The following is a 14,104-nucleotide window of genomic DNA, read 5'->3' as shown; positions in this document are numbered from 1 at the left end:
TGGCAATATCTCCCCTAATCCTGGTCCCCCACAATTTTCTAGCCTCGCCCACCGATGTGTGCCTTTACATAGACCTAGAAAACAAAACTCTGGTAACGTTACTCAAATTCCTCTTGTGTCTAAAGCCAACACCCCCATCACTTGTGCTCTCTAGAACTCTCGCTCTGTTTGCAACAAGCTCACTTCTATCCATGACCTCTTTATCACCCACTCCCTCAACCTTCTAGCTCTCACAGAAACCTTGCTCTCTACTTCAGACACAGCATCCACTCCTGCATTGTCACATGGGGGTCTCCAATTCAGCCACACTCCTAGGTTTGAAAATAGACAAGGAGAGGTGGTGCAGGCATTTTACTTTCCTCTCATTGCACCTTTTTCAACAAATACAACCCATCTCTTCCCTCACATTTTCCTAATTAAAAAACCATGTGGTTTGTTTATTCTCTCCCCCTCTATATGTATTGGAGTCCTATACCCCCTCCCCCTGGCTCCTCAACTCAATTTCTAGATCACTTTGCTGCATGGCTACCTTATTTTCTCTCCTCAGACACCCCTGCCCTCATTCTTGGGGACTTCTCTGAAAAAACAACTTCTGCAACTCACTTCCTCTATCAGTCTGTCATCCTCTATCAGTCTGTCACAATGGACTGACTCCCACTCACAAAGACTCATGTGCAGCATCACATCACTCCCTACAAAATTCTCCCTCCTCCTAACCCTCACACCAAACTCCACAGAAGCATCAAGTCACTAGATCAGCAACTGCTCTCAAACTCTCTCAAACCTCTGCTCTCTTCAATCTTCTCCTTTTTCTGCCCTGACCAATCTATCTGCCACACCAATCCCACCCTTACATCTGTCCATGAAAATTTGGCCCCTCTTACCTTAGCTCGGAAGTCACACACTCATACTCAACCCTGGCATATTCCTCTGACATGCTACCTACGCAGATGTTCACCCACTGCTGAGCAACACTGGAGAAAATCTTGGTGTTTAGCTGATTTTCTTCACTATAATTTTGTCTTCAACTCCTACTATTCTGCCCTTAACCCCTCTAAGCAAGATTATTTCTCTACTCTTTACTCTTTCTTCAAACCCAAAACGTCTGTTCTCTACTTTCAATACTCTTCTCCACCCACCTGTAACCTTCTATTACATCTGCTCTTAGCTCAAGTATTTGCCAGCCAATTCAACAACAAAATTGATTACATTAGAAACAATCATCTCTCAACATAGTAACAGTCTTCAACCCCCTTAAAGGTTCAAAATCTTCCAAAATACAGTCATAAACTCAGCTCTAAAACTCTCCTCTCACCTCACTACCTGTCCCCTCAATCTGAACCTCTCACAGCTCCTCCCTTCCCTCTCTTCTACCCTTACCCCTTGTGACGACCAAGGTTAACCAACCCTGCGCCAGTCATTTGGCACAAAAAGGGTTTTCAGGCCACTACTACTGTCACTAATATGTCACAATCTAGCCAAGCCAGGCAAGCTTGTGATTGAGTTCAGTGGGTGCAAGGGTTAACAACACTCTTTAGTATCTACTAGACATAAAATAAATGCCCTAAAATATACAGTTCTAATACTCCAGTCTCTTTCAGTAACGTGGTGCAAATATTAGACAAAGGCCAAAGCTTAATAAAGGAATTATTTATTATGCCAAAAATTATTATGCACAATGCATTATTAATAAAAAGTTTTATAAAATTTAAATAAAATTACACACAAGCAAATAGTTTTTCAGAATATAAAGAAGAAAATAGAAACCTCATACTGTACTAGTGTTTGGAATCTGTGTGCCTGAGAGATGGCATGAAGCAATGGGTCCTTACTCTGTACAACCGCTTCCCTTGTAAGAATGACAATTTCAGTGTTAAAACACAAGACCCTTATACTTTTTTTTCAATAGATCAGGTTGCCTGACCTCACCCCCTTTGCAGGGGCTGGCTGGGAAACCCCTATCTTTTAAAACAGTCAATAAACTTAAAGTACCTTTGGCTGACTTTAGAGAACACATTATAATTTTCTGCTATATACATCCATTTTCAAATAGACAGAAAGGCAATCTCTTATTTGCATTGTGAGAAACAGTTTGAAACCAAATATGAAAGGGTGGTCATATTTCCCTTCATCTAATGTCATAAGACAATGTCATTTTATTGACCTCATCAGGATCTGGGGAGAGGGCACTGCTTATTGTCTCTGGAGCCAACACTTTTATGGGCTTGTTTGCCTTAATGACTATACAATAACAGTTATTCAAGTGGAACTCTGAAACAATTTATAATGGGGTCTGGTTTTATCACAAAAAACAAACATAAACACAGGTCACAGTTCTTCTTGAAAAAACAAATGTTTTTTTAGCTCACAGGTTAAAGAGAATTAACCCCTTGGCAGCTAAATCATGAGGTATTCATGACGCCCGTATACTCATACACATTTTTAACTTCTCCCTATTCTCTGAAACATGGTCACACCTATCCTCAAAAAACCTCTCAAACCAACTCCCCATCCAACTACCACCCTATTTTCCTACTCCCCCTTACATATTTTTTTTTAAAAGCTAGTATTTGCATGTTTTTGACATTTCCATACATTCAACACCCTCCTTGACCAACTGCAATCTGGATTTCGCCTCCAACACTCCACAGAGATACTAATCATTAAAGTTACTGCCGACCTTCTTAAAGCAATATCGAAAGATCACTTCTCTCTGCTAATCCTACTTGATACTGTTGACCACCCTCTTTAGCTCCAAACCCTCCAATCCTTTGGCATTTGTGACACAGCTCTCTCGTGGTTCTCTTTGTACCCATCTAACCATACCTTGTGTAGCCTTCTCTGGTGCATCCTTTGCCTTTTTACCACTTTCTGTTGGGGTACCACAAGGTTCTGTCCTTGGTCCCCTTCTCAATCTATACTTCATCATTTAGTTCCTTAATAAAGTCCCATGGTTTAAATATAATTTGTATGCCGATGACACCAAATCTACCTCTCTGCACCAGACCAATCCCCTTCCTTTTCAAACGGGTGTCACCAACTGTCTTTCTTATCTCATCCTGGATGTCTTCTTCCTACCTTAAGCTAAATCTCTCAAAATCTGAGCTCCTTTTTCCCCCTCTTCTTCCAAAACATCAATTTTTCTATAACTATATATCAATGTCTTGGGGTCACTCTTGACCCTCTACCCACTTGATCCCTATAAATGTTATCTTGCACGCCATGCCTATGTTTATAGCACTGCAGAATCTGTTGGCACTCTGCAAATAACTGATAATAATAATTATTTATATCAAGGCAGGTTTTTAGATCTATTGCAGTGTATCAGGGCTATAAGATGTTTTTATTTGGTGGTGAATAAATTAAATGGCTTTTCTTTCTAGAAAGAAATTCCTCAACTGGACTTGAAACAAGTTGAGCTCCAAGAAGATAAGGTAAGGGATTAGGGACGATCTAATGTGTGCTTGACCTACAAGATTCAGAAATAAATTTCGCCAGTACTATAGAGCCCCAGTTGGAATTATCTAAAGGCTGTTTTTTACCTTTCATACGGTGTCCCACTAAGGGGTGTTCCTTGCATTTAGTATGTGAATGTGATGCATATGTTACAGTAGGGCTCACAAAAAATGTAATTAAAAAATTGTATAAAATAAAGAAATATTAAAACTCAGTATAAATTTTATTGGTAAATTGCTTGTATTTGTAACAAAATAGTTCTGCAAAAAGATTTCTTTTTATGGAAAACGAAAAATTTGTATTGAAAAAACCCACTGAAATGTGTAGTTATAATACGTAATTCAAACCATATCTTATCCTTTATTGTAAAATGAGTTTTGTTACATTGGTGTTATATAATATTTGTTATTAGCCTGTTTTAGTCTTCTCTTGCTGCTCTTTTTTATGGAACCCACGGGACATTAAATGAAGCAGAAGTGAACTTTTGCTAAGATAAATGTATCATTTACTCTTTGTTTTCTGCTATCTGTCTTATGATCCAGCCTCTGCTAGTGATGCGGTGAGAGTAACAATAACCTTTTACCTATATTTCTCTTACCTAGGAATCTTACTAGTATATAAGCTGTTAAAGGTAGCAAGAGCTTACTTTTCTTTTGTTTGTCTGTAAGGGAAGTCCTGCTAGCAGTAATAACGATCATCCTGTTATGAAGTTTTCCTTCGTCTACATATCTGGTCTCTTGTTTCTCCACCTGGCACGAGCCTATTTAGGTTAAATTTCTACATGATTGGGATGCTTTTAATGAATAATTTTTTTGTTCCAGATAGAAGAACCCCATGAAAATATGAACAAATCAGAGTTGTCGGAAGAGAAGGTAAGACCTCTGTCACACACCTTATGTCAAGCCTTTAATATTCCTGCAGCGTTTTCTGTGAATTAGAAATATTATTGCTTCTTTGCATACAGTATTATATATATTTTTATAATATCCATCTATATTACTGAAGGTCAATTTGTTTGAAGTTTAGAAATTATTACATGTAAAGCAGCTTATCAGTTAGTATAGTTTTTTTTTTTGTGTGGAAAATATATTTAATGTCTTCACCTTCTAGATGGAAACTCTTCAGTTGAACTTGCAGGAATCTGAGCTCCAAGACAAGGTAAATATGAGTCTGTAATTCCTTCACATGTAGGTTGTAAGTCTCTGATAATATAAACTTATCAACAAATAAACAAAATGATTCCCCCTCACTTAAAAGAAAGGACCTTTATTATTTTCTTGCTGAGTCAGTCTATTACTCCTATGAATCCTGCAAGAAAATACTAAAGGTCCTTTCTTTTAAGTGAGGGGGAATCATTTTGTTTGTTAATATTGAAACTTGGCATTCTGCAAAAATAAAAATTTGTATCAAAATTACAAAGGAAAAAACATGGTGAAATTTGTACTTATAATACGGAATTCAAAGCGTATTGTTTTCGTTATTGTACAATGAGATTTCCGGCCTCTGCTATTGTTAAATGTTCTCACATTGGGATGTTTTTATTAAATAGTATTTATTTGTTCCAGATAGAACCTCATGAAAATATGAACAAATCAGAGTTCACCAAAGAGAAGGTAAGACCTCTGTCACGCCTTTTGTCAAGCCTTCAGTATTATTCCTGCAGCTTTTTATGTATGTTAGAAATATAATTCCATTTTATTCTTATTGCGTGTTTTTTTTTTTTTTTTTTTTTACAGGGCTTGACTTGTTCTCCTAAGAACGATTTATATTATTGACCAAATTTTTTATAGTTATAGATTTATATCATTTCCTACTAAATTCACTGCTTTCTATGTCTATTGTACCACTATCTCTTATGTGTCGTATGTGTCTGTAGTCTGTGAAATAAGTTCTGTATTTATTGTGATGATATCTTTTCAATTATTTGTGGACTGTCTTTGGAGACTTCACATTCAAGAATATTTATATATGTTTTGTACTTATTAGAGGCTTTGTTTTGAGTTAAAAGTTATTTGGAAAGAATATTTATGGACTCTGAAAGGAGACCATAAAATTCAAAAACACAGGCGCTAAAACAGCTTAAAATAGAAAATGTATAAAATAAAAGTGATTTTCAAGCATATAGCGCAATATATATATGCAAATAATGACACCCAGTGCGGACTGAATCAACAAAAGATGTGTGAACAATAGAAGTGTATAAAATATATATTTAATTACATAAGTGAAAAAGTAAAATGAAATGATTTACACACATAAAAGCGCTGAGCAGGCGCAATATTGAAGTGTAGTATACATATTAGCAACAATGTAATACAAAAAATAAAACAATGTGAAAGGTTTAGTTAATTTCCAGTTGAGATTCGATGTGATGATTTTTTCAAATGGCCCAGATTTTGAAGGATGATTTAGGTCTTCAATGAGAGCTGGAGCGAGATGAGGAAGACCAATAAACGACAGAAAAGGCAACAAAATATGGTTTTCACTTTTACTTACACCGGAGATCGGTGGTTGAATCCTGTATGTTCCTTTCAGTGGCGTAAGACTCCAAACCGCAGTGGGCAGCGAAAATCAATCCAGCAGAAAATATGCAAACACCTTTGCACAGGTAACTGGAAAACTGCACCTACGGAGGCCGGAGAGAGACAAGAATAGAACAGAAAAGAGCAACGCGTTTCAACCCGTAAACAGGGTCTTTTTCAAGCTCCCAACAGATAGATAAGTGTGTCATATATAGCCGATACAATTAGGCTATTGGTTAATTTGCATCAGTGGGCGTATGTATTCCAAAATAGTTTACCAGCCGTAATGTTTGTGTATCACAGTTCACTCGATGCTTTAACATATATTGTATCAAAGAACAACTACTATTGTATCAAAAAACAACTACATGTGTACATATATGCCTCTATTTAGGAAGCACAACTCTGGTTGTATCCAATCCGCACGGAGGTCTCTCTGATCATATCAGTGGAGGCTCCTCCATTTGAGCACACTCGCACGTGCCCCCCCCAGCATCCCTGAAGAAAAAAAAAAAAAACTGAAAAAAAAATATAATTTTTCCAATATCCCCCTATTGAAAAAATTATATTATTTTTACCCCCAGAAAAAAATACAATATAAACTTATTTTCTTTTTTTTATTTCATTTATTTAATGATGTACTTGTGTAAAAGTTACAGTATAATATTATTTTACAGTTTACACAATACAGTATTACAGCCTGTAGCCTGGCCCCTGTACTAAATTTTACTCTAAGCCCTAACCGCACGTGCGATAGCTAAACTATGCCACTGTGCTTTGCGCATTCTAAAATTGCCTGCTGCGCAGCTCCCAGCCTCCCCATCCCCATAGTGAGCTGTTCGCACACTTCAGCCTGTGCGAGGGGTGGGAGGTGTTAGAGAGAGACAGGCAGCAGGCCAGCAGCAGCCAGTGACAGAGAAGAGCGTCATCACTCACAGTCACGTGATGACGCTCGACAAGCTCCTCCCAGCTCAACGGCGCGAAATCTCATTGCGGAGATAGTCATTGAGCTGAGAGGAGCTCAAACACTGTATGCACGAACCAGAGAGACCTAACATTCATGATAGCAGAGGACCAAGGTAGGGCAGCATTTTAGTTTACAATTTATTTCTAGGAACAAAGCTGTCTGCCAGGAAAATGTACACATGCTTCAGCTCAGCTGAATAAGACCGCAGTGAAAACTAACTCCTTTGCTTAAGTTAAACAGATTAACGATCTTGTATCTCCTCTCCCTCTGTTTAACACATCTGTTATAGTCTGCCCTAATCTAGCCTAGCAGGCGATACTTCAGCTGGTGAGCTTGCCCTGAGCGGTCGTGTCGTGCACGCACAATGCTGACAAGGCAGTCGGGGGATATCCTTGTGAGTACTGTCACAGACCGGCTCCTGCAGACCTGCAGACTAACACTGCCCTAATCTAGCCTAGCAGGCGATACTTCAGCTGGTGAGCTTGCCCTGAGCGGTCGTGTTGTGCACGCACAATGCTGACAAGGCAGTCGGGGGATATCCTTGTGAGTACTGTCACAGACCGGCTCCTGCAGACCTGCAGACTGACACTGCCCTAATCTAACCTAGCAGGCGATACTTCAGCTGGTGAGCTTGCCCTGAGCGGTCACGATGTGCACGCACAAAGTTTTTAAAACATTTGCTAAGGTAGGAAGAACCAGCTGTACATATGTATTTTTAGGGTCTTTTTTTGTTGCGCGCCAACACTGTCAGTATTTAGCGCGGCTCCATGTAACGTTCTCGGTTCACACAGCTGCAGTATGATGATAGGGCTGTGGATGAGGGAAATTAAGAACGTTTAGAACCTCTGCTCCAGTGCAAGCCATCCCCTCCTTAAGTCTGAGCTGCAGGAGCAGCAGGCACAAGCTGCTGAGGAGCGGCCAAACCCTGCAGAGAAAAAACGAAGTATATGCATCACTCCCTATCTGAAAGCTAGCTAGGACACTCCACCCCAGCGGTTACTCCAAAGATAACCCTGTGAGTGACACATGTAATAAAATTAAAAAATGACATCTCCATACTATAATCCAGCCAATCCTTCCTTTGCAGACATTGTCTAGCATTTTTTTCATTAAATTGCATAAAATCTTTTGAAAGTTATGACATGTTCCTAAAACGGACAAGAAACCCCCAAACAGTTTGAAAGCATTAGAAAGTATGAATCACATAAAAATGAATTGCTCTCTATGAGCAGATATTGTTATTTTTTTTTTAGAATTTAACCCCTCCATTGGGCTCACTAAGGTCTACCTGGGTAGGATATTTAGCCATACACATACATCCCACACTAGCACAATTTGATGCCGGTTATGTCTTTGCAGACAGCTAAGGCAACCATGGATATGGGGCTGACAGTGTGTTGTATGAGTGTGTGTTTTGTATTAGTGTGTGTGTGTGTTGTATGAGAGTGTGTTTTGTATCAGTGTGTGGTATGAGAGTATGTGTTTTGTATTAGTGTGTGGTGTGTGTGTGTGGTATGAGAATGTGTTGTATGAGAGTATGTGTTTTGTATTAGTGTGGTGTGTGTTATGAGAGTTTGTTGTATGAGAGTATGTGTTTTGTATTAGTGTGGTGTGTGTTATGAGAGTTTGTTGTATGAGAGTATGTGTTTTGTATTAGTGTGTGGTGTGTGTGTGTGTGGTATGAGAGTGTGTTGTATGAGAGTATGTGTTTTGTATTAGTGTGTGTGGTGTGTGTGTTTTGTATGAGCATGTGGGTAGTGTGGGTCATGAAGGTCTTGGGGAAAAAGTTTGAAGAACCTTTTGATTAAACCTATTTTTTACTTTGTAATTTTCCTGGCCATAGTGCTATAAATTACATTTTATTTACACTAAAAGGTATGACTCAGCAAAATCACTCTATGGGTGGGCTGCTTTTGCCACAGTGGGTCAGTCATGTGTTCCTCATGGGATGGGCTTGTTTTGTCACTCTAAATTTTCGCACCAGGGCAACTTTCTAATTGGGTGAAAAATAGTCTGCTCTACTCCTTACATACAGTTCTAAAATTGCCAAGGCTAAAAGAACAGTTACTGCTGCCTTAGGTTACTTCCTCAGAATGTATGTATGCATGTGTGTGTGTTTGTGTAAATATGTGTGTAATATATGTGTTTATAAATGTATATGTGGTTGTGTGTGTGTAAATGTGTATATGTGTAAATATGTATTTGTGTGGGTGTAAATGTGTGTGTGTAAATAATGTTGTTGTTTTTTACGAATCAGGACAAGTAGATTGTCATGAGGGACAAGTAGATTGGGTTCCCGCTTTAGTCCCTTGGACAAGTAGTTTATTTTTAAATTTCCACACCCCTGGTGCTTTGTTTGTCAGTATTTTTTATATTTTTATATGTGTGTGTAAGTATACATGTTTGTTGTGTCTATACCCATTTGTGTGTATGTGTTGTCTGTGTGTATAAATATGTGTAGATCTGTGTGTGTGTAAGAAATTTTATCATTGTTAACCCCTTATGTGAATGCATATTTACCAAACCTTTACACAGTGTACCTCCAGAATGACAGCAGGTTAATTGCACCATTAAAAAAACTAATAAAAACCCAAATAAATATGCAAACATAAATCAGAAAATGTGCTGCAGTCCAGTTAGTTATATGCCTTTTACTATTAATAGAAACAATAATTTGTGTGCAACAGCAAAGCACACTGAAAGGAACAATGAGACTATCCTATGTGTGTGAATGTTTATGTATGAATGCATGTGTGTGCGCATGTATGTATATGTGAGAGTTTGTGTCAGTATTTTTATGTGTATTTGTGTATATATATCCTTGTGTCTGTATGTGTGTGTAAATATGTGTATATCTGTGTGTATCTGTGTATTTTTGTGTCTATATATATATATATATCCATACACGCACAATAAAATGGGCGGAGCCATCTGAGGGGCGGGGCTAGTGCTCCCCCATCTTCAAAAGTCACCAGCCGCCACTGGATCATATATAAAAAATCAAGCTCAATGTAAAAAACTACTTATAAAAATTCAAAATATAATTTTTGCAGAGAATAAAAATGTATGTGAGGTGTACATATATAAAATATATAAAATTGTAATAATATAAATTTTAATGGTTTGGGGAAATATAAAAATATATAAAAAAAAAAAATATAGAAAAATATATACATATATTAGTGACAATCAGAAAGGTATATTTTGAGGAAGAACAGCAGATGACCCTGGAAGGATACATTGAAAATTTAGAGTAGAAAATTGAAAAATCTGTATATAAGCTAAATATGTAGGAATAGGAGGTTAATCTTTTAGGAAACAGCCAATGTCAAAATCGACATTCAGACCTAGTGGATATAACGTTTTTAAATCAAAGATCCATTTACTTTCTCTTTTTAAAAGATCATTAATTATATTTCCTCCTCTCCATTTCTTTTTGACTTTTTCTATTCCGAGATGGGAAAAATAGCTTAGATTCCCATTATTACACATCCCAAAATGTTTAGCAATTGGTAGGTCTTTGTTTCTTTTTAATGTAAAATTTTCTATAGACCACATATGTTCTCTGATACGCGTACGTAGGGGTCTGGAGGTCTCACCTGTATATTGTAGACCACATTTGCACTGAATGATGTAAATAATATTGCTATCTGAGCATCTAATGAGATCTTTTATCTTGTATGATTTTCCTGTTACATTTGATTTAAATTCTCTACATTTGGTTGAGTGTTCACAAGACTTGCAGGTTAAGCAGGGAAAAAAGCCTAAAAGACTATTGCCCTTTATGTCTAATTGATTAGCACTGTTTGCAGGACTATTGCTGTTATGTGTTGGTGCCAAAATGGTCTTAAGATTTTTCACTTTTTTGTACACTACTTGTGGTCTTGGTGGAAGACCAGGACCTAGTATTTCATCATTTTTAAGTAACTTCCAATGCTTGTTCAAGCATTGGAAGTTACTTAAAAATGATGAAATACTAGGTCCTGGTCTTCCACCAAGACCACAAGTAGTGTACAAAAAAGTGAAAAATCTTAAGACCATTTTGGCACCAACACATAACAGCAATAGTCCTGCAAACAGTGCTAATCAATTAGACATAAAGGGCAATAGTCTTTTAGGCTTTTTTCCCTGTTTAACCTGCAAGTCTTGTGAACACTCAACCAAATGTAGAGAATTTAAATCAAATGTAACAGGAAAATCATACAAGATAAAAGATCTCATTAGATGCTCAGATAGCAATATTATTTACATCATTCAGTGCAAATGTGGTCTACAATATACAGGTGAGACCTCCAGACCCCTACGTACGCGTATCAGAGAACATATGTGTTCTATAGAAAATTTTACATTAAAAAGAAACAAAGACCTACCAATTGCTAAACATTTTGGGATGTGTAATAATGGGAATCTAAGCTATTTTTCCTATCTCGGAATAGAAAAAGTCAAAAAGAAATGGAGAGGAGGAAATATAATTAATGATCTTTTAAAAAGAGAAAGTAAATGGATCTTTGATTTAAAAACGTTATATCCACTAGGTCTGAATGTCGATTTTGACATTGGCTGTTTCCTAAAAGATTGACCTCCTATTCTATATATTTAGCTTATATACAGATTTTTCAATTTTCTACTCTAAATTTTCAATGTATCCTTCCAGGGTCATCTGCTGTTCTTGCTCAAAATATACCTTTCTGATTGTCACTAATATATGTATATATTTTTCTATATATTTTTTTTTTTATATATTTTTATATTTCCCCAAACCATTAAAATTTATATTATTACAATTTTATATATTTTATATATGTACACCTCACATACATTTTTATTCTCTGCAAAAATTATATTTTGAATTTTTATAAGTAGTTTTTTACATTGAGCTTGATTTTTTATATATGATCAGAGAGACCTCCGTGCGGATTGGATACAACCAGAGTTGTGCTTCCTAAATAGAGGCATATATGTACACATGTAGTTGTTTTTTGATACAATAGTAGTTGTTCTTTGATACAATATATGTTAAAGCATCGAGTGAACTGTGATACACAAACATTACGTCTGGTAAACTATTTTGGAATACATACGCCCACTGATGCAAATTAACCAATAGCCTAATTGTATCGGCTATATATGACACACTTATCTATCTGTTGGGAGCTTGAAAAAGACCCTGTTTACGGGTTGAAACGCGTTGCTCTTTTCTGTTCTATTCTTGTCTCTCTCCGGCCTCCGTAGGTGCAGTTTTCCAGTTACCTGTGCAAAGGTGTTTGCATATTTTCTGCTGGATTGATTTTCGCTGCCCACTGCGGTTTGGAGTCTTACGCCACTGAAAGGAACATACAGGATTCAACCACCGATCTCCGGTGTAAGTAAAAGTGAAAACCATATTTTGTTGCCTTTTCTGTCGTTTATTGGTCTTCCTCATCTCGCTCCAGCTCTCATTGAAGACCTAAATCATCCTTCAAAATCTGGGCCATTTGAAAAAATCATCACATCGAATCTCAACTGGAAATTAACTAAACCTTTCACATTGTTTTATTTTTTGTATTACATTGTTGCTAATATGTATACTACACTTCAATATTGCGCCTGATCAGCGCTTTTATGTGTGTAAATCATTTCATTTTACTTTTTCACTTATGTAATTAAATATATATTTTATACACTTCTATTGTTCACACATCTTTTGTTGATTCAGTCCGCACTGGGTGTCATTATTTGCATATATATATTGCGCTATATGCTTGAAAATCACTTTTTTATTTTATACATTTTCTATTTTAAGCTGTTTTAGCGCCTGTGTTTTTGAATTTTATGGTCTCCTTTCAGAGTCCATAAATATTCTTTCCAAATCACTTTAGCAATTGAGGTTGGGAGTTTCCTCTATCACCACAGGTTTAATAGTTTCCTTTTTTGCGCAGTTAACCCTTTTGTTTTTTTGTCTTTGAGTTAAAAGTTGCAATTGATATGGTATAAATTAAATACTTCCCAGCACTATATATGAAGATTCATTTATTATAATAAACCAGTAGTACATACAGAAATATACACAGTATTGATCAAAAAGGGGCCCCAATCATTTGCTCATCCATCCACTCTTCATGGACACTAGACAAGGAAAAAAAAATTGACAAAACAAAAACATAATTTATGTAAGAACTTACCTGATAAATTCATTTCTTTCATATTAGCAAGAGACCATGAGCTAGTGACATATGGGATATACATTCCTACCAGGAGGGGCAAAGTTTCCCAAACCTCAAAATGCCTATAAATACACCCCTCACCACACCCACAATTCAGTTTAATGAATAGCCAAGAAGTGGGGTGATAAAAAAAGGAGCGAAAGCATCAAAAATAAGGAATTGGAATAATTGTGCTTTATACAAAAAAATCATAACCACCACAAAAAGGGTGGGTCTCATGGACTCTTGCTAATATGAAAGAAATGAATTTATCAGGTAAGTTCTTACATAAATTATGTTTTCTTTCATGTAATTAGCAAGAGTCCATGAGCTAGTGATGTATGGGATAGCAGATACCCAAGATGTGGAACTTCCACGCAAGAGTCACTAGAGAGGGAGGGATAAAATAAAGACAGCCAATTCCGCTGAAAAAATAATCCACAACCCAAATCAAAAGTTTTAATCTAAATAATGAAAAAAACTGAAATCATAAGCAGAAGAATCAAACTGAAACAGCTGCCTGAAGTACTTTTCTACCAAAAACTGCTTCAGAAGAAGCGAAAACATCAAAATGATAGAATTTAGTAAAAGTATGCAAAGAAGACCAAGTTGCTGCTTTGCAAATCTGATCAACGGAAGCTTCATTCCTAAAAGCCCAGGAAGTAGAAACTGACCTAGTAGAATGAGCCGTAATCCTTTGAGGCGGGGACTTACCCGACTCCACATAAGCATGATGAATCAAAGACTTTAACCAAGACGCCAAAGAAATGGCAGAAGCTTTCTGACCTTTCCTGGAACCAGAAAAGATAACAAATAGACTAGAAAGCTTTCTAAAATCTTTAGTAGCTTCAACATATTTCAAAGCTCTTACTATATCCAAAGAATGTAAAGATCTCTCCTTTGAATTCTTAGGATCAGGGCACAATGAAGGGACAACAATTTCTCTACTAATGTTGTTAGAATTCACAACCTTAGGT

General features: G+C 36.8%; 1 protein-coding gene across 1 annotated transcript in view; it reads left to right on the top strand.

Annotated features, from left to right (window-relative positions):
- LOC128636623 (involucrin-like) overlaps positions 1-14,104 on the top strand; it is a 120,880-nt gene that overhangs the window by 43,193 nt on the left and 63,583 nt on the right. The window contains exons 32-35 of the mRNA XM_053689614.1: positions 3,384-3,434; positions 4,278-4,328; positions 4,567-4,614; positions 5,022-5,069. Of these exons, the coding sequence (XP_053545589.1) occupies positions 3,384-3,434; positions 4,278-4,328; positions 4,567-4,614; positions 5,022-5,069 (198 nt within the window). The remainder of the gene's footprint in view (positions 1-3,383; positions 3,435-4,277; positions 4,329-4,566; positions 4,615-5,021; positions 5,070-14,104) is intronic.

This window comes from Bombina bombina, chromosome 7 (genome assembly GCF_027579735.1).
Source record: "Bombina bombina isolate aBomBom1 chromosome 7, aBomBom1.pri, whole genome shotgun sequence".
In the NCBI taxonomy this organism is placed as follows: domain Eukaryota; kingdom Metazoa; phylum Chordata; class Amphibia; order Anura; family Bombinatoridae; genus Bombina; species Bombina bombina.
This window is presented reverse-complemented; position numbering and strand designations above follow the sequence as displayed.